Source organism: Pelecanus crispus, chromosome 2 (genome assembly GCF_030463565.1).
Source record: "Pelecanus crispus isolate bPelCri1 chromosome 2, bPelCri1.pri, whole genome shotgun sequence".
NCBI classification, from domain to species: Eukaryota; Metazoa; Chordata; class Aves; order Pelecaniformes; family Pelecanidae; genus Pelecanus; species Pelecanus crispus.
Genome location: NC_134644.1, coordinates 12,046,751 through 12,067,269, shown reverse-complemented (window position 1 = coordinate 12,067,269; position 20,519 = coordinate 12,046,751). Strand labels below are relative to the sequence as shown.

The window sequence follows — 20,519 nt, the reverse complement described above, 5'->3', positions numbered from 1 at the left end:
ACAACATACCTGCTCATTCTTGGAAAGTATATAAAAAATACTCTCTGCTGTCTCCCTACCGTACTCATAAAAATAGCAATTTTAAAGAAAAAGCAATATAGATATGGAGGCTATGGGTAAAATCCAGATTGGCCTTTTTGCACCAATAGAATCCACAGAAGTAGATGAGAAGCAGGATTTCACTCCATATTTTTTGATACTGCCCTCATCAGTAACATGATTGTGGCTTTGTAATGTAAAATATGATTCCAATAAAATATTAAGAATGCAGTCATCAAAATGCAAAAATATTACATTATGATTAATTAAAATTATGTTAAGTAAAAACAGTAGCATCTTATACAGCAATTTGTTTTATTCATGCTGAAGATTTCCACAATATACTGCATTCACACGTGGCATACATACGTACACACATTCTCACACAGTATACTGTGTGCGTTCAAATGCATAAGTAAAACTTGCTGGAGTCTTCAAAAATTACCATCTGCTACATGCACCGTATTTTGGTATCTCTGTATAGATGCTCTAGGTATGCACCATTGTTTCAATATTCAGTTCTTTATCCATTAACCTGGCCAGACCATCTGGACACCTTAATGAATCTATTAATGAATATCAATCCTCTAATCAGCACATGAAATCTCATAGGTACTCACCCTGCAAACTGGGCACTGCCAGTGACTACTGCTGTCTCTAAGCCTGAACTCATCAGACAAACACTTGGAATGATACACACGAAAACACAGGTCACATATCAACACCTCTCCAGGCAAATGGCATTCAAAACAATACCAGTCATGATTTTCTGTTTCCCAGTCCTACAAAAAATACAAAATATTTTGGTATGACATTCTGTCAAAATCTGCAGGAACTAAGAACAAAATTGATATGTCTTGAAATCCAGCAGCAATTAGACATTATAAACATTTTAAGAAGTGTATAATGTTTAAAAAACAGGGGAAAACCTACATGCTTAAAGATCTTCATCAGTTTAATACACACTAACTCCAATAGAATATGAATGCCAAGTTTTAGTTTTTTCAAGCGTCTGATCAGTAACAATTTCAAATATGAGCTCTGTCCACAATGAAAAGTGGGTTTGTTTTCTACCTTTGTGTAAAACACTTGTTGACCTCTCTGTATTAGACTACAAACAAAAGTTTGTGCACCTCAACAGACCATACCTATTTCCTTGGACTATTTCCCCTTGTTTTGCTTGTTACAGTGTATTTTCAACTGTAATTTTCTGAAGGGCGGTCCCTTCCAGTCTTTATTCTCTTAAAACTGACAGCTTTTCAGTATCAAAGTGTTGAGTTACAAGAAATAAATGGAATCATGAACCTATTACTGCAAGAAATGTTTCTACTAAGCAATCCCAATGCAATTCAAAAAATAGAAAATGTTTCACTTGCAGTGCCCAACAGCACTAGGCTTACTCCTGAAATGTTCTACAGAAGACAAAGGATATGGTTCTGCTGATGCACAGATGTCTTTAATACATTCTTCCTTGAAAATTCAGCCCCAACGGCCAAATTCTGACCTTCGAAACATGTGCACAAGCTTTGCTGAAGTAAATGAGAGCAGCATGCATATAATTTGGAGGCAGAATTTTGCTCTAGGAATCTATAGTACTAAAACCAGACAGAATTGCCAGTGGCCATCATTAAATGTTTACGTTTGTTATCCGAAATGCCACACTTTTCCCTACACTTAGAAGACAAAATAGCTGTCATGTATCAGATAAAACTCCCAATGCCTTTTCATGTCAAATGTCACTTTTCAGTGGGTTCAGATCTCTGAAAAAATTACTCCTATTCTTCAATAAATTGTCTTGATAAAAATCTGATCAAGCTATTTTTAACGTCATGTTGTAAAGGTGGAGTTAGCAATTCCCACCAACTGCCAGAACTGGCATTTGTCCGATTCTCATTTTCCCGCACCTGGGAACTATGATCATTTAAGTCCTTGTGTGAGAGGTCTCCTCCAACGGAGCAGCGTAAGAAGTGCTACACAGAAGTGACACTTCCAGTCCCTTATGCTCAAGAGCAGCTGTGTTGTGTACATAATTCACCTGACCAGAGCCCCCCGTGAATATAAGAGATTTAGGGACAGCCTCAACCCCGACTGCCTACACTGAAGTTTATATACCATGAATGTTGGACTGCAGGGGCAGTAAATTTAGGGAAAAAAACCCAACAAACCCTTAACCAATGATTTTTGAATTCAGAACTTTGCCCTCCTTTGTTGTTTCAGATTAACAGTGTAACTTGACTCTTCTATCATTTCTCCTCATTTAATTTTACTTGCCAACTCTGTGTATCTCAGAATGGCATAATAATACCACCAAATTTGGCTATAAAGAACACATTCTCGTTTCACCAAATCCTTCCCCTTCCACAAAGTCCAGCGGCAGTGCACTTTGGGAGCCCTTTCTTTATGATATTTTAGAAACAACTAAAGATACTGCATTGTCAATGTAATTGATTTGCCTGTAGACTGAGAAAAATCAGGATAAAGTATTGTTTTACATTTCTTTCATATTAAGTGTAATACTTATCTTCTTTATGAAACTAAAAAAAAAAATCAGATGGCAGTAAAGGGCCAATTAAGCAAGAAAAAGAATCAGTTTTGATTAAAGATCTATCCAGATAAAAATGAAACTGAGAAGACCTCAATAGGTCCTGGCTACGGAGGAATTTCACCACAGAATCAGGATTCCAGGATTCTCAATTTTTATTCATACCAGTTACTTATTGGTATATCCCAGATATTCCATTGTTAGGAAATATGCTGGCAAAGAGAGGTGGAATTTCATAAACATACGGAAATATACTTGCTGGCAAGAAAAATCATACACTCAAGCCAGAAACCATGACATTAAATAAAACACCAGAAGAAGCTTCCTTTGGTATTCACACTGTAAAGTTTTGAAAACATCATTATTTCTAAATATAATCACCCAGGTTTTTCACAGAAAAGATTTGTTTAATGCAGTATATTTAGTGCATAAGTATATATAAAACATTTATTTCTGCAACATATTTGAAAAGTTATCAAAGAAAATAAAAAAGGTACATAGCCCTTGCGAACAGCTACACTATCGACCTCAGTAGCAAGGTCAGAGGCATTAATTTTGCTCCAACGGCAAGGAAATGTTATCGCTTCTCTTGTTTACGTAAGTTTGAACGGGAGGCGAACGTGCTCCCGACACATTTTTGTCATGCAGGAGATCAGATTCGTTTAAATCGCCCAAACTCTGAGTGGCAGGCTCGGGGTAGGAGCGGTCCGACTTGGCCGCAGCTGCACACCCGGCTAAGCCTGCACTGGCAGCGCACGCCACCAGGTGTCAGCAGCCACTCCGGAACGGACCGAGAGAAGGGCAACCATTGCAACAAGGTCTGGAGCTGTGACATGTGAGCAACCACTGCCAGCCCCCGGGAGAGGAAAAACCATCAAACTACATACATACATAATGTAGACTAAACTCAGAATTGGAAGTGATATGGATGATGGCGGTGGTTAATATAGTAAACTAAGCTATCCTAATGGAAGACAGAAACGTAATAGAAAATATGACAGAATTCAAAACCACATAGTGCAAAAATTGTTCACCTTGTTTTTTGCTGCTGTCTGGGAAAAAGGCTGCATACCGTAGGCCTTTCAAAATAAAAACAAAACAAACTTTGTATCTATACTGTAAGCCATCCGATTATCAGGATATACACAAGGCTAGAAAGAATTCATGCACAGTGACCAGGAAATCAATCTGTTACTTCTAACATCTGGTTGCATACATTTCCTCCTGCATTTCTGGAATGCTACCTAACGCTTTCACCACATTTTGTTTCTGTAAAATATCCCGTGTACTTATATCATTAAAAGAACCCAGCACCCATCTTCTTCCCCACATAAACACCCACCACCAGGCCAACTTAAAAATCATCAAGAATATTAATGATTGTTAATTAATGCACTCTCTTTGATACATAAACCTCCTCTGGGCATCTTTAAAGAAGATCCCTGCAACGTAATTTACTGCATAGGCAGTGGCCTCACCAAAATCAAAGCCACGCCTTCTTTGCTGCATATTATCAAAGATTAAGCTATCACTTTATCAATAAAACTCACAGTCCTTATTTGTGTGTAAAAGGTGATACATTTTCCCGGGGCCATGCGGAATGAAGGAAGGATATCCGCCTCAGGGACTCGATTTGCCAATATCCTTGTTTCCTGACGCACGGCAGGGAAAGCCTCGTGGGTCACCGCGCTGGCAGACGACGGGAACCCTCCGCCGGCAGTGCCCGGCTGCCCAAGTTCAGCAGTTCAGCGGCACCCAGTGACTGGCCACAACCCCCAAGAGGGAGCGGATTTGGCAGCAAAGTTGCATAGCTCAGATGTAACAGGCGGCCTTCCCCCTTCGTTTTACTCAGCTGCCCGCTGCATTTGTAGATATATGGATCAGCAGGGCAGCAAATGTCTGTTTGGGGGATTGTATTTAGTAGCCAAAGAGCTACGCTCTGTTAAGCAGAGTGGGATCTTGCAGTGATATGGGTCACTTGTGGTGACTCGTTCTTGATATTCAAATCAGTCAAACATTGTATCATAAAGGTCACTTTGCACTGACATAAATAGTTGAGATTTCTCAGCAACATGAATGAAACAATGCAACAATTTTGAAAATATGGCTTAATATATGACCGACACGTAAGCTTACTTTTTTGAGATTTGTCTTAAGTAGGCTGTCTTAAAGCAAATACATAAATTTATTCTGGAAGTACAGAAAAATAACATGGGACAGAAAATGTCAGGCTATCCAGAACATTTGACAATTTAAATACAGATAAACCCAACAGAAAGGAATGAATCATGATGTCGTAGCCTTTACTGTAGAATAAAATATATAGTTGTTGTCAAGGAAAGAATAATTCTAGTGCATAAAGAACATGTCCATTATAATGCTAATGTACGTGGAAAAGAAATGCTTACTCATTAGTAATGGAGATTTACTTAGCTGTAATTGAAATAGGGAATCTGTATGTTGGAGAATGTGACATCCTGCTGTACAATTAGCATACCATTAAGTAGGAGATGTGAAACACATACTGACAGTAAAATTAATAATAACTTAGAGGTCACAACTGTAACTATTAGGTCACTTTCATACCTTAGCAAGCCCACAATTATTGTAAAAAAAAGATGTAAAAACAATTAGTAAATTTTTATTTTCCTATAGATTATATGTAGACATAGCAAATGAAAACAATATAACCTCCTTTCTTAGACTTCGTCTAAAAGGACCACTTTGCCTTTTTATAATGCATATTCCATTAACATAGCTCATTTCTTACCTGTTAATCTGTTTTCTCCAAGTCCCTTAATGGTAGCCCAGATACTCGGTATTAAGTCACTCTACTATCAGGTGGAGAGAGGAAAAGGGAGGGGGGGAAAAAAAGGCAAAACTCTATTCATGAATCTCCCCTTTATGGGGATTTGCTGGTTTCACACTGTTGAACTAGATTTCCCAAACCATCCAAATTATGGATATCCTTTGGACCCAACCAGTAAGCTAAAAAAAAAAAAGGGTCACATAGATGGGAAAACAATTGTAAGTCAGTTATCTCTTTGGCGCAATCATGTTTATTTATGAATAATATACATACAGTTCTGTTGTCCTAAATTCAATATGACGCAAATGAAGTAACATGGAGCTCATGGTTCCCAGCATTTCCTGTGTGGCACTTGTCCCATAGCACTCTTTGGACTTTTTTTTTTTTCCCCAGGTGTTCTGTTTCAAGTGCTTCTCCAGAGTTTCTTTGCTGCTTACCTATGCATTGCTGTGGTGTTTTTCTATATCTCTCATCCACACTCATGCACACACAGCTTCTTCCCGATCACTGGATTTTCATTCAGACCCACCTGTGCGCAAACTGACGGTCAGCCCTGTGCAGTGTCTGTGCTTTAACAGTCCCTACAGCTCGAGCTGTCTAGCAGATAAAGAACTTCAAACAGTTTTTCACATTTAGTCTAAAGGAAGAGTGTTAGCAGATATACAGATTTCACCCACTTTGTATCATAACAACATTTTTGGTCTGTCACAGTGGTGGAATCCAGAATGGCAACAAGGTCCATGCCAGCAGAAAGAGGTCATTTACAAAATATAAACTATTTTAGGATAGTAGTATTTGCATGCTACATTTATTTCAAGATGTTTTCAAATCACCAAACCAAAAGTTTAGTGTAATCTTTTCCTCACTATTTCACTTTTAGCAAACTGAAAAGGATCTCAATGGATGAGTTACCACTATTTCTCAGATTCACATTTCTTTGACATCTAATGAGATAGGCCATGTCCAATTTGAAGATATCATTTTTGAGGCAAATGTTCTGGATTCTGGTATTTTAGGATTTGGGAACAGCCATAAGAAATACTTCTTTCTCTTCTCCCCACCTCCATCAGCTTTAACATCAGAGTTCTTTCAATTTTCCCACCTTCAGCTAAGAGAGCAGCTTTTAAAATCTTGGATTCTGCTGTTAAGGTTTCTTTGTTGGCTTTCAGTAACTCTTCACTGGAATCCAACAAAGTTGACTACCAGTCCATATCAAGCAGACAGATACATTGAAAGAAATGCCTCCCACAAGAATTACACATTACTTTTTTCACATCTTTCATTTTGCTTTAGGTTTTGCAGCCTGCATCCATCATCATCTGCTGTTGGGAGGTAATTCTTATCTTCTGTACTTAATCTTTCATATTTCAAACCTTCTGCTGTAAATGAAAAGCCTTTATTATAATAACAAGTAGTGGTACTGCATTCTAGCATGGGTGTATCTACCATACCATCACTCTGGTATCCCACTCCTCTCCTGAAGAGGTCTGCTGCAGGAACCTATGCCCCCGTTCACATTAAACAAAGCAGCATCTATTTCTTTCTAAACACATTCTCCATTCTTAATCAATCAGCTCCTTTCTGTCTTTTTCAGGCAGCATCTCTTCCCATCAAAGCTTTCTCGATTAGACATAAGCTTTACTGTAGTTAAAACTTTGCAGTGCATTTTGCAGCCTCATGAATGTAACAAACCACTGTGGGGACACACCACCTATGTCCACTCCTGTCCTCCAGTACAAAACCTGAAGAAAATGCTTCTTACTTAAACATTTGCTGTAAAGAGCTACTGCACACTTAAATTATTTGTCTGTTCACCAATACTTCTCTCCAAGTGTAAACACCAGAATCTGTGCCCCATACAAAAGGCAGTCTGAAACAGGCTCAGACAAGAGCAGTTGTAAGAGCCCTTGAGAACTGTGGAAATGCTAAACCATGCTCAGCTTTGAAATGTCTCCCCTTGCCCATCTATTCACTGCTTTTGCAATGCTGCTGAACTTCCAAGTAACTGCTTTGTAATAAGAGGAGTTTTACAAAATGTGGCTGTTTATCTGAAGAGCTGGACACATTGGAGCCTTACTCCTTTTTTCTCAGAGGAAGACTAGCATGTGCACCTTCTACATGCACACTGGCCTCTTTTTTAAACAGGCTATATTTTGTTGGGTACAGTAGCTAGTAAGAAATCTTCAGCTTATCATGGATCTCTGGCAGAGGTATTGCTTTTCACTCAGACACTAGCACACATCAAATACTACCTGGGTCAAACAAACATAGTGTGTCATGGAACACCATTCCTGGTACTTTTTCAAATGCAGTGAGGACGCTGTGTATGTTTTTCGCCAGAGGTCCTAGCCTGCTGTGAGGGCAGTCCTTCTCCTGCACTTTGGGTCAGCCTTCTCTTCATGCCACAACATCCCTGGCTCCATCTATTCCTTAGCAAGCAAGAATACTCCTGTACACTTGCTTTCAGTAGCCCACTGAATCTGCTTTTATCTTTTCATCAGAACAACAGGTTAGGCTCCGAACTGAGGAAGGCATGATTAATTCCTTGATGGCTCAGAGGACTTACTCCATCTTTGCAGCAGGTAAATGGCCAGCTAGCTGTTTAATAAAGTACTTCCCTTTTATCTTTGCTGTACAGGATCCATACTTGATCAGGATGATTGCTTTACAATGATAAAGTTTCTTAGATCATCCCATGTTTTGCATTTAATGTTAGAGTAATGCATTACAGTAAATTCAGCATCAAAATAAGCTTATTTTCTCCCCAGTAGTTTCCTTGTGTATATGTATTTACTAGATACGTTGCCTCCTGGTTTGCATCTATTTTTTTCCCAATGCTTTTTTTCATCAGAAGTGCTCAGCAAACAAAAAAGCATCCATCTCTCCTTCAAAGCCAAAAAGACTTCAGCAGCTAGAATCCCTTTATGAAAATTGTTTCGCTTTATCTTCTCCTTCCTTTTCTAGAAAACTACCACAGCAGGTAGCTACAATGATGTGTGCTTTTACAGACAGGATAATCTGTCCATTGCAAATCAGTTGCCTTTATAGATCCTTTCCTTTGATGACCTGGGCTTCATCTTTAAAATGGATCTCCATAATCTGACTCTATAGGACACTTTGTAGGTATTCATTACTCATATTTTATCACAAAGAAATCCAAAGCAATTATGAGTTCATATATCCTCATAACTACCTAGACATCTTGCTTAATTTCAAGTACATTTATTTATTTATTTATTTATTTATTTATGATGGCCAAGATTTTCATAATCTCAGCAATGAACTGGGTTTTTTTTACATTATTTTTAATTTCTCTCATTTTAGAAATCAGTTTTATTCTAAAAAGAACCAACACAAACCCATCAGTGAGGAGACAGACCAAAATCTCCTTCTCCGCAGTGCATATTAAACACAGACATATTTATAGGCTCGTGACAATCCATTTCCATTTTCTTCACTGATAACTGCTTCCTCTTCTGATGCACTGATGCGAGAAGACTCAGGTTCTGCAGTGAATTCCACAGCCTCTCAGAACACTTTTGGCTTTCTTTCATGGAGTTTAATCTGCAAGCCTAAGTTTGTCTAATTAATTTATTGCCAGTTTGTCTTAGAAGTCTTCTGTTTCTGGCAGAAACCACCAATGCCTTCTCTGGATGCCTGCCAAGACAGGTAGATTTTTATTTCCTCTCCTACCTTGCAGTTATGTTCTGGACAATTCAGGGTGGTAGGCTCCAAAGTATAGAGCCAGTCTCTAGCTCCCAGAGCTAAAGAAGCAGCAAAGTTTTTTCAAGAAGTGTAGTAGCATGCCAGCAGCCAAAATGACTGCTAAAACCCCTGTCATGCTTATCTTCTCAGCCTATGAGCTGTGTTCCTGAAGCAATGAATAAATCTCAGTTTCCCTCCCAAGAAGATCATGTTTGGGTAGCAGTATTTTACATTATTTGAGGTGAGACAATACAAGTATTCTCCTCCAGGATATTAGAAATAGAAAATAGTTTCAAATGAGGGTTTTTATTTCTTTCTTCACATTCCAAGTGAGTTCAAAGTTAACAGAAATTTTCAACTTTTCTCCTCAGAAACTGGATTCACTTCTGCTGTTAATGCCACAATTTTTTACTTAGGTTGAGCCAAGAGGAGGTTTGTAGGCTATTTTCATTAGGGAGGTAAATCAGTGATGGAGTGAAGTATTTATTAGGTGCAATGCCTTTTATTTCCACATTATGTATGTGAAGGTTTTGTTCCCCTAGAAAGAGGATGAATCCAGACCAGAACAGAAACCATCTCTTTGCTCATAGTTCCAAGTCTTCCAAGAAGAAATGTGGACAAAAGGGCTCACCCTCCCCTCTTCTTTCTTAAAATATGTTTACATTGCTTTTCTAGCCTTATCTTCTCCAGGGGATTTTGTAGTGTTTTGCTATGTTGATGTCTCTACACACACAGAAATATTTTATCTGAACCAACAGCAGAAATTCCTACACATTTCGCTTAAATGTCCACTTCTTGTCCATGTCCCCTGTGCTGTAGGTGTGGCTGGTATTGTTTCAGCTGTCAGTGATATAAAGGCATGAGGGCTGCATTTAATTGTGAATGAAGCATGAATGTTAATAAGCCCATCAGCTTCAATTAAGTTTCATTCAGTGACCAGCATGACATAATAACAAAAGATTCAAAACAGTTGGTAGAGATGCAGAGCATTTTGAACCCACAAAGTTAATAAAAACGACACTACTAGGTCAGGGTTGGCACAAAAGAGGTGGAAAAAAACAAGATGCATATTTTCAGAACACACTCAAGACGGACTGATCTATGTCATCTAGTCCGTTAATGTAATTTGAGTCCCATGATGGAAGCTTTATACAGACTAGTTTGACTAGTTTACTTCAAAGCCGTTAAGTAAATTATCATTCTCCAAAACACCCTTTCAGTCAGAATAAACATTTTGTGAAATCCATGAACAACACGATCAGTATCTCAACTCCAGAACAGGGAGTGAAAGCCTCTTCTTTCAAAGAAGAATACAGCATTACATCAACTGAATTTTTAAAAGTCAAGTTGGCAAAGCTGGGAGAGGCAAGTGAAGATGCTGATGAGGTTGTTTGACCAGTTTAAAAGAAGCATCATCTCTTAGGTATGCAATAAGGTGGACTCTACTAATGTCATCTTCGGTAATATGAAGATCCTCCAAACAGTGTGGCTCCTTTTTTAGGGGATGAAAAATAAGGGTAAGCAGAGGAGAGGGAATAAATACTCCTGAACAGATAGGAAAAGAAAAAAAACAAGATTGGAAAAGGAATGCAGAGAATTGTTCATGATTCTTAACCCATCTGGAGACAGTAAGAGCCACTGGAAGGGCAGCGAGGCCATTCTCATGAGCTGCATGCTAATAGTCTTAATGCAAAGACAAAGGAGGGTCTTGGCTGTAGTACAGCAAGAATTTCTCATCCATGAGGTAGGAATTCAGAATTCTAATTTGCTTCTCAAGGACTAAATAGTCTATGCTTTGATTTGGCAATTTGAAAATATTTGCTTTTCTGAACTTTCACAAATCCACAGCAGGATATTACAGCAGTGGACACTAATTTTTGGTTCATTTATAAGCAGAACTTTACACTAGTGCACTTTGTGATAACAATTTGCAAGAAAAATTGTTGCTTTTAGCACACAGTGGATTGATATGGTGGCAGCCTCTTGGCAAAATAAGCTCTGAATGATGGGACCCTAGAGGATGGAAAGATAGGCAGCAAAGAAAGATTCAAAGAGTTCCAGAAGCTCATTTCCCTTGAGTGCTCTCATGTGACCAGACTATTGTGCGGCCTGACCCTCAAAGCCTCCTCATACTCTCCCTGAGGTGTGGAATAAGACATGGAAGCCAGTCTGAGCTTTTCTCTCCCACAGGATCATTCATTAACTCTTTGCATCAGTGAATCACCAAATGTAAAGAACACCGGTACTTTCTCAATAATTAGGAATCTACCTGGAACGTTCCAGCCTAGAAAATCCTCAATTTGATACAGTATGTGAGAAATAGTAACTATCATGGTTTCAATCAGTGAATTCACACAGGACTTCAGATTAAAGGCAATATGCATGGATAAGACAAATGGAGAATTTTTTAAACACTGAAGGAAATTTTTCTTCATTTGGTGTGACATGTTCTTCCTCTTTGTGCTCACTAGTTGTAAGAGCTTTCATGATGAAGGCACTGGCTGTCACCATTGTTGTTTCATATTATCCTTCTGCTCCTAACTGTAATGAATGGGATGCACATTAAAACCATTCCTCAACCTAGTTAGTTAGGAGCCCCTAACTTGCTAGCAATAACTGGTAGCTATATAGGTTGGGGTTTTTTTGAGGTTTCGTTTTGGGTTTTTTTAATTTAAAGTTTATTTTAAGTACAGAAAAGATTCAAACCCTCACAGTGACCATTCTTAAGCTTTTCACAATTATCTTCATAGTTATGGAGACTCAAGATGACATAGCCAGTTCAAAAAACAGCTTCTGGCTACCAATACTGACCTAGCATGGAAAAATCAATATAATTACAAAAGCAATTAAGCATGGCAAGTAAGAAACCCAGCCTTCACTCAATCTAAAGCAATTTAGATTAACACAAACGTAAGAGCCAAAATACTCCTTTCTCATAGATTGATCCTAGCAAAATTGAACCTGCAATACATCAAATCACAATAATCACTGGGTGTGTGCCTAAGGTCACTAGGGTTAACAAAATCACCTTCAATACTCACAGTACTGGCAGTGGGTTACAACAAAGGTTAAAATGATGGGAAAGCAGACAGAGTGAGGAGATGGATTATTTAGGCAGCCTTGAGACTCAAAAGTATCTGGAGTCACTTTGAGCAAGCACCAGTACTTTCTAGATATAAAGTATCAGAAAATCCCCATTAATGGGTTAGCAAGTTATGAATACATGGGTGTGTTGGGAAAAAGCACATTCTACTTCTAATGTTTCCTGAAAACAGGAACGCAAGCCAACTGCCCCTCCAAATAGCATGCTCTCCACTAAACTAAAAAATCTTGAGAGGGAAGAATTGGAGAGGCAGTAATTTAGATACAGAGAGGACCAAATGCACAGGAAAATGACTGTAACTAAACCCCAAAGTCAGCCTTAACTAGCCAGAAGAGTTGCTGGCTCTTTCTATAAACCATCAATTAAATGATCAGAAAATAGAACTCTGTAAAAGAGTGACCTCTTGAAAACATAATTACCTTGTATGTATTTTGTCAGTGAAGAAATAGCTCAAGGTGCCTTAACTAAGTGTGAAGTCTCACTCTTCACACCTTGTTAGAGACCTTGGCCACTATGAACCAACTTTAAACCACAGCAGTGCTATGAGCTATGTTGCATTCAGATGCAAACAATGAAGCCACATTACTAACACATTTCTATTTTAGAAGAGCACAATATTGTTTGGCTTCATGAACACATGTAAATTGAAATTATACATTCATAATGCCTCTCTCTGGGTCAGTGCAGTTTTATGACTTTAATCATGAGGAGAAGAATTAGCACATTAAATGCTCAAAATAGCTCCATGCACACTGTCTGTAGAAAAACCACAAAATATGTAAATGAGTAAGACAAACTAAGTCTAAGAACTGTATCTAACCCCCCATAAAGCTACATGACATTGGTGCTTTAATTTGATTTCTTTCATTGGGATTAGACTGACCACTATTTTACACAGATAAGAGTACATAAAAATCATGGCATAACTGAAAATAGAAATAAAAAGGTAAGGAGATTCATGATTCTTTTCTTCAAGAACTACATTTCCCTTCTACTACATTTTATCAACTGCATTGAAAACATAGTTAACAACACTGATTTGCAAATTTTTTTCTAAACCCGAAGAGCAAGAAGATAATTTCTTTTATGTTGATAATAAATAACACTTCCAAATGCCACAAGTTCTGTGAGAAATAGAAATAAAGCTTTTAGAAAGAAAAAGTACCATTACCAGATTTCAGGACTGACATTTCCCTTGCAAGGTAAGAAGCTGCAGAGATTTTGTTGAATTATAATGGCATCGACAAACAGTGAAAATGTAAAATTCCTAACTAAAATCCTGGATAACAATGGAAAATAATTTCTTCTCGTTTATTTTGTGTCAAATGCATTAATCATCTGCAAGATGGGAAAGCCTGTAAGATGAGAACACATTTTGAAAATCTGCAAAACATCTGTATAGATGGCAAATGAGCAAACAAAATGAGTACCTGCACAAGCCCCGGAAGTATAATATTTGCAGCAAAGTTCTTGTATAGGTACCAACCCTTAAATATCAGTTGGAATATAGCACATTTGGCAACTGACTCTGTATTTTAAATTTAGTAACTTACATAAAAATACTTCTCCCACATATATCTGAGAGAAAAAGAGAACAATGTTATAGTCTTTTAAATCTGACCATTCTTTTTTCCAGTTTTTCAGAATATTCATTTTCACGAGTTGTTCCTTTTGGTAGGGCCTCCTCCTGATGCCCTCAAACTGTTTTGTCTTTGCTCCTCAGCTTGTTCTTTTGTATGATTTCTCTAAATATATGAGATTTTGCTTCATTTTTTTACCACAGCTTCAACATACTGATAGAACAACGATAGCAAAATAGCATAATTTTTTTAACACATTCTGCTGAAGGCTAACAGTAACCCTATCAGAGATTGTGTCCTTACTGCACAGATCTATCATTATGTCAGCCTATTGGATAGTGCAAATGTTTGGAACATGTAAGAAAGCACCACAGATTATCTAATGAATTTTTTCCAAATAGAGCTGTGTTTTCATAATCTGTATGCTTTTAATTATTGTTACCATTTAGCAATCAGTCAGTAGTCATCATTAAAACCAGTACTTTCAGGCCTTGCGGCAGCCTCTAGTCAGGCACCTATATAAGTAACACACACAGGTGCTCAGCAGTTCTGTGGCCCAGGCCCGTAATTTATTTACTTGAATATGGATTTAAAATGCTAAGATTTAGATCCAAAACTTCAAAAATGTAAAGCATATCAAGCAAATACTCAAATAAAAAATGGGGGGAGGGATGACAGGAATGTGTCCCTCTTCTAACTCCTTGAAACAGCTGGTCCTTACTGACTTCCACTGTGGTACCAGCTAAAATCAAAAGGCATTTTTGTACCCATGCCCATAAGCGGTGGATCAGTTCTCAAGTCCTTCTTTTCCACATTATGAGCTTTCCAAGCTCCTGTAGTCCCAGTCAAACTGAGTTTGACAATTGGGTCAAGGGCCTGTCTATAAGTGCTAAAGGTTGATGAGCCTGAAATCCCTGTTCCAACATTAATAGCCCTATTTCATAGAGTTCTATCTCCTACAAGTGGATCTCCGAAAAGACTCCTGTGTGTTTGTCTCACTGAAATGTAACTTGAACTCATGATTCAATAGTCATTAGTACCAGATCTGAGCAGTACTGAATTACAAAGAACTACAAACTGCATCTTGATCAAGTGCAGACAAAGCGTCTGTAAAACTATCCAGTGTGCCCAATATAAAGAACATACCAAACTTCATGGTTTTGCACCAATTGTTGGAGAATGGAAAATACTTGATCTGATGTTGAGTGATGACAATGACACTTTGTTACTCATGAAAATTTTTTGAATAAAAGAACAAAGAGAATGACTTTATACCAAGTCAATGTGTTTTGATTCAGTATTTTGATTCAGTATTAGGATCAAAAAGTTGGAGGTTGGGTATTGTTGAAACATGGCCTGGATCAGAAGCTGATTCCTATTTATGCATAAAACTGTTAAGTCAAGTGTGCACTGGTGTTCTGAACAACTGAGATGGCCATCAGACATATGGACACAGCACAATGCATCAGTGATTAGCAGTCATGCTGAAAATACAGTCAATACTTCTAACCAAAGGGCTATTCAAAATGTGACTTAAGCAGCATCTTCAGTCAAGTCAAAGACAACTCTTTTCATTCTGAGATAAAATAATTACGCAATTCTAATGACTCACTGGGAATTTACCTGCTGGTTATCTTACAAGCTTTGTTAGACAAATGTTGCTAATTAGTATCAGGAACATTTTTTGAATTACTGTTTTAAGAAATGGCTATTGTGAGGCATTTTGATTTTTTTTTTCTTTTTTTTTTCTCTTAGCAATAGAGGAAACAAACATACTGAATACCTGAGATAACTACAGATCTCAGACTTTATGTCATGTTGAGTCTGCACAGTTAACACCACCCCTAAGCAGATAAAACTGACATAAGAAATACCTAAAAGAGCTAAGCTGGAATTTTGAAATGTCTGCTCCCCGGGCAGAATAGTAAAAACATAGCTACATACCCTTTAAAGGTTCCTTTGAGGGTTTCTGATGAAATTAGAATGAGAATCTTAACAGTGACATAATGCACATTAAATACATATTTCAAGAATTTAAATTAGTACAACTGGGATAATTTTAACCATAATGTTTTCTATTATGGATGCTGCTTGCTTCCACTTTCTATTTCTCTCACTTTAAAACAAAAAATAATCTGTTGTTTCACTTGTGGCATCTTATTGATGGCTGCAATAATGCAATGAGTATTTTGGTATTTTTTAGAATTTATTTTCCTGTAGAGTTTTTCTGTTTTTCCTCAAAATTTAAATTATTATCTGTGTCTGAGACAATGCTGTCCATTTTACCAGTATTTAATGCAATTTATATTCCAAAGCAACAGTTCCTAGTTCAAGTATTTTAAAGCTTTGCCAAATTCTTTTTTTAAATTACAAAAACGTGGTCTTGTAAATACAGAGACCAGGTTTCTGAACAAGGCAAAGCAACTGCGCAAGCATTTTCCTGGTCTATGGGACTATTCTCAGTTAACTTTGTGAGTGCATTCCATCTCAGCTACGGAGGGATAAAAACATGCTTTTCTTCCCTTCACATCACTTTCAACCTGATTAACTGAATTTAAATATTTATTTTACACATCCAGTGGAACAATGTCTGGATGCCTGTAACTAATTTGCTAAGAAATTCCTTCCTAACTGAGTGCCCTGGTGTTCACAAATATCTGTAAAACACATCTTTTCATGTGTGTTTGTATATAAATGTACAACTTCTTGTTGCACTTTTGAAAGGGAGGAGTTCTTCCTTCCTGAGAATCAGATTAAAGCAAGATTAATTAAAAATTCATGTCGTCTTTTTTTTTTAAAGATACCGTCTTTGGGATTTGAGGACATCTGAGGATTTCAAGTAATACCAATAATATTTACTGTCTTCCTATACAGCTGTAGAAGAGAATACTACATAAAAGTGAGAGATGACTGAGCAAAGGACTTTGCCAATGTTTCATGGCAAAAACTTCAGAATTCAAGAAGAAAGAGCTTCTATGGAATAGAAAAGGTTAAAAAAGTTTAAGAGTGCATTACTTCCCTGTTCACAAGCACCAACACAGCATCTATAAATAACTTCAAATAGAAATTAAAACAAGTTTCATGCTAAGATACCAGAAATCGGGATTTATTTTCTCAAAGATTTTATACTCACAATCTCATCTCCTGGCAACCAATATCCTTCTTGTTCAATACCAGCTTTTGACCCTTTACACCCCACCGTCAGGGTTTCAACAATAAGACCATCCTTGACTGCTAAACTCAGCTGACGTGTGGTTTCTTTTGGATGCATACCATGGACTCGAGACATATACCTGCACACAAAGCACAAAAGTCTTTAAGTGTTAGTGCTAAACTATAAAATGCATCAGCAAAAAAAATACTCTTTTTCAAATGATTTAAAATAATACACAGTCTAAGTTTTAGGTTGTTTTTAAACACTCAAAATTTATACAGTTTCCCCCTTTACTCCAAATCGTCTTTTCTTGCCCTTATAGTTACCATGTACACACTTAGATGAATAGTACCACAGTAATCTTAAACCAAAAAAATTTGTCACACCCCAAAACTAACACGCACACTGCTTGGGCTTGTCTCTGCTAAACTTCCACATCCATTTGTGCCCCTGAAGACACTCCTTTAAATTAACTGAAACTTGCATTTCTGTAATACTTTCTATAGCTTACATACTATAAAATGAGTCTAGAGATGTACCAATGAATCTACGTGATGCTCGTGAGTACAACACATTTATAAAAAATGTGAAATTCATGCATCACGTATGAAAACCCAACAGCTAGAGTTACAGTACGAGGTGGTTTTTCTCTTTTTCTTGAGATAACCACAATGATCACACTACGATGAACTGCACTGGTGAGAACAAAACATATATAGCCTAAACTGTGTATATACACGAGATTCAGTTGTGTAATGTTGACCTTTACCCAGCATAATTTACTTCTAGACCAACACCAAATATTAACTTGGATTAAATAACATAAAATTATCTTCCCTCAAAAAAAGACGACCTTCCTCTTTTAAGATCATTACACTTCAGGATTTTTTTTAGCAGAATTCCAAGAACACATCTACGAGTCACTGCACATGGAGAAGTGAAGAGAGCTGCAATCGCATGCAATCAGCAGATAAGTGAATTGACTTGGAACCAAGTGGAAATATCTGTTTTGTGGACATATTTTTTCAGTTATAAATCTCATACAGTTACAGGGCTAACTGAATTTCTCTCCCTTTCTTGGTTTCTCCAGGCATTCTGTCCAAGAAAACTCTTGAATGTAAGCTACACATTTTGTGATTATTTCTCATTCACATTTCTGAACAGAACAGATCTATAATACAAACCAAAAAGCCTTAAAATAACTCTAATCAGCTAAGAGGTTTAATCTGCCTATTTCAACTGTGGCAGGGTGTGCACTAGTGAAAAGGAGCAAAAGGCTTAGAATCTCCCCTTTCTCAAATCCAATCTGTGTTCTCAACCAGAGTGAAAGTACTGCCACCAACGAAACAATCTCCTCATTTTCTCCAGCTGTAAACTGGGACTAATAAATCCCCAGGGGCTTTTTGAAGAATACTTTAGTCAATGTTCAGACTGTGCAGTCTGCAGATCCACAAGGGCTATGTTTTCGATGTTTAAAATAAAATGGTATCAGCTTGCATAGGAAATCACACGCATGTAGAGAGAATGTTTTTGCTTCAGAGTCGAACTGCTGTTAGAAAAGTGCCCCCTCCCCCAAAATTTTTACTTATATTAAAACCTGTGAAGTGTAAGTGGCTAGATATTCCGAAAGACTATAAAACAACACTGGCAGGGTCTGGATGAAATCCTATCTTCTTTCTTTTCAGCCAGAAGGACGGCAGCTAAACTAAGAAGCTCTTAAGGCACAGGATTTGAACCAGAAAAAATAGTTAATGTTCTTTAATAATGAAATGTGAAAAACTGTCACAGCAGGTGAAAGATGCTGGAAACACAATATAAGTTAAACTCCAGACTAGAGACAGAAAGCACGGTGTTTGGAGTCCTAACTACCACATCAGACTCATTACCGTATCAGGGAAAAACAATATTGAAATGTCTTTGTGCAAAAGTGACACTACTAATCCAGGGAGCACACGTCTTCTCCTGGCACTGCATGCACTGAAGCATCTGGCACCAAGAAGTTAAAAAACAAGTGAGAGAAAGAAAGCAATCCCCAATTGCTGTTTTCAACAAAAGCTGATTAGCCTTACCTTGGAGACAGGGAGTTGAAGCAATAGTGGTTTGTTATGCTCTTGCCCAGTCCTCCATATCAACAGATTGGGAAGTGTAATACAATCCCTATGCTGCTATTATGTAGCCAGCCACGAGAAGTAAAGCAAATATGCTTTCATATGGGTGAGAATAAGGCATGGAGACAAAGTAAAATCCCCTAAATCAGCAAACCAGCCCTAATCAGATAGGGGGCTGAAACAACCATTTCAAAATACAATTTAACTGTGCTAATCCCTACTGTATATAATGAGGGTCCGTCTGATGAAAAGAGGTTAGGACTGGTAATCTGCACGTTAAATTCCAAATCTCACCAAATGAGGCTGCTTGTCTGCAGGACACAGAAGCAACTGAACTCCTACTCAGTATCACAGATTTATAGGTCAGCATTTTCTCCGTATATAAACCAGCAGTGTAAACCTCCTTGACATTAGCATAGAAGAATCTAGAAAATCTAGCAAAATCACAATTTTTGTAATCAACTTCTAAGAGCCTACTAAAGCATGTTTTCAATTATTGCAACAGCACTTGGAAAGCAAAGGATAAGAATCTTGAGCATGTAGGTTGTTCATTACCACCCTTAAACAAACCTCAGCACTGTCACACCATCAAATGTATATGTAAATGTGCTGACCTTCAAAAACAACATACCACCAACAGAATCAGGTAAATGCATGTGTGCACATAGCTAATATATGTGCACACCTGGCCAACAGGTGTTTAGAGGAGAATGACAGAGGATAATCATTAATAGATTTGTAGACTGTATGTGCATGTGCATGCTCATCTGTATTTAGTGCACAAAATACCAATCAGAAAAATGCGAAACAACAATTTTAAACCTATTTGGCACTGCAGATAAACAGTGGTGAGGTCTTTTCAAATTCAGCAGCAATAAAATATCATCATATTCTTCTGCTTATATACCTTCTTCTTGTTACCCATCCTAAAACCTTGACCATCTCTCAGACACCACAGGGACAGCCCAAGGGGTCAGCACAGCTGGAGTGGAGGATTCGAGCCGTTCTCACAGGCCTCACGGCACCCAGGAGCCACATAGCCACCTGCTGCACACCTCACCTGAGCCATGGTGCCACGACAGCGGAGGAATGACACGCAGGGAAACCTGGTACATGCCCTTCCAGAGTCTCACTCCTTCACAGCAACAAACTGCAGAAGCTCCTGTAACTCATGCCACTACTAAGTGACAACTGGATCTTGCCACCTCCCTTTGCTGAACAAAACTGGACCACAGGAGTACCCTAATCCACCTCTAAACTGCTTGCCTGCCAATACACAGGAGACATTATAGAAGCACCAAAGTCTGTCAGCATATGAGCAATTCACACGTAAAACTTAAAAAAAATTTCTGAAACTAGCCAGTGTTCAGCATGTCTTTCTATTCAAAACCTACATTTAATGCATGTGCTTCACACACACTTTAAAACTCAAGAAAAAGTTTGTTTTGATCTGAGGGGTGTGGAGGAAACAGGCTCTGA

The 20,519-nt window shown here is 37.9% G+C and overlaps 1 protein-coding gene across 6 annotated transcripts in view; it reads right to left on the bottom strand.

The window, feature by feature from the left end:
* Positions 1-20,519, bottom strand: part of ZMYND11 (zinc finger MYND-type containing 11) — a 106,506-nt gene that overhangs the window by 27,796 nt on the left and 58,191 nt on the right. Inside the window, exons 3-5 of one of the 6 annotated variants that reach the window (XM_075705106.1) lie at positions 16,912-17,071; positions 3,616-3,660; positions 660-821 (exon numbers count right to left, since the gene is read on the bottom strand). In XM_075705106.1, coding sequence (XP_075561221.1) covers positions 660-821; positions 3,616-3,660; positions 16,912-17,071 — 367 coding nt within the window. Of the gene's footprint in view, positions 1-659; positions 822-3,615; positions 3,661-4,131; positions 4,205-5,351; positions 5,458-16,911; positions 17,072-20,519 lie in introns of those variants that run through there. The other 5 variants (XM_075705111.1, XM_075705110.1, XM_075705108.1 and 2 more) reach the window with 5 other exon arrangements.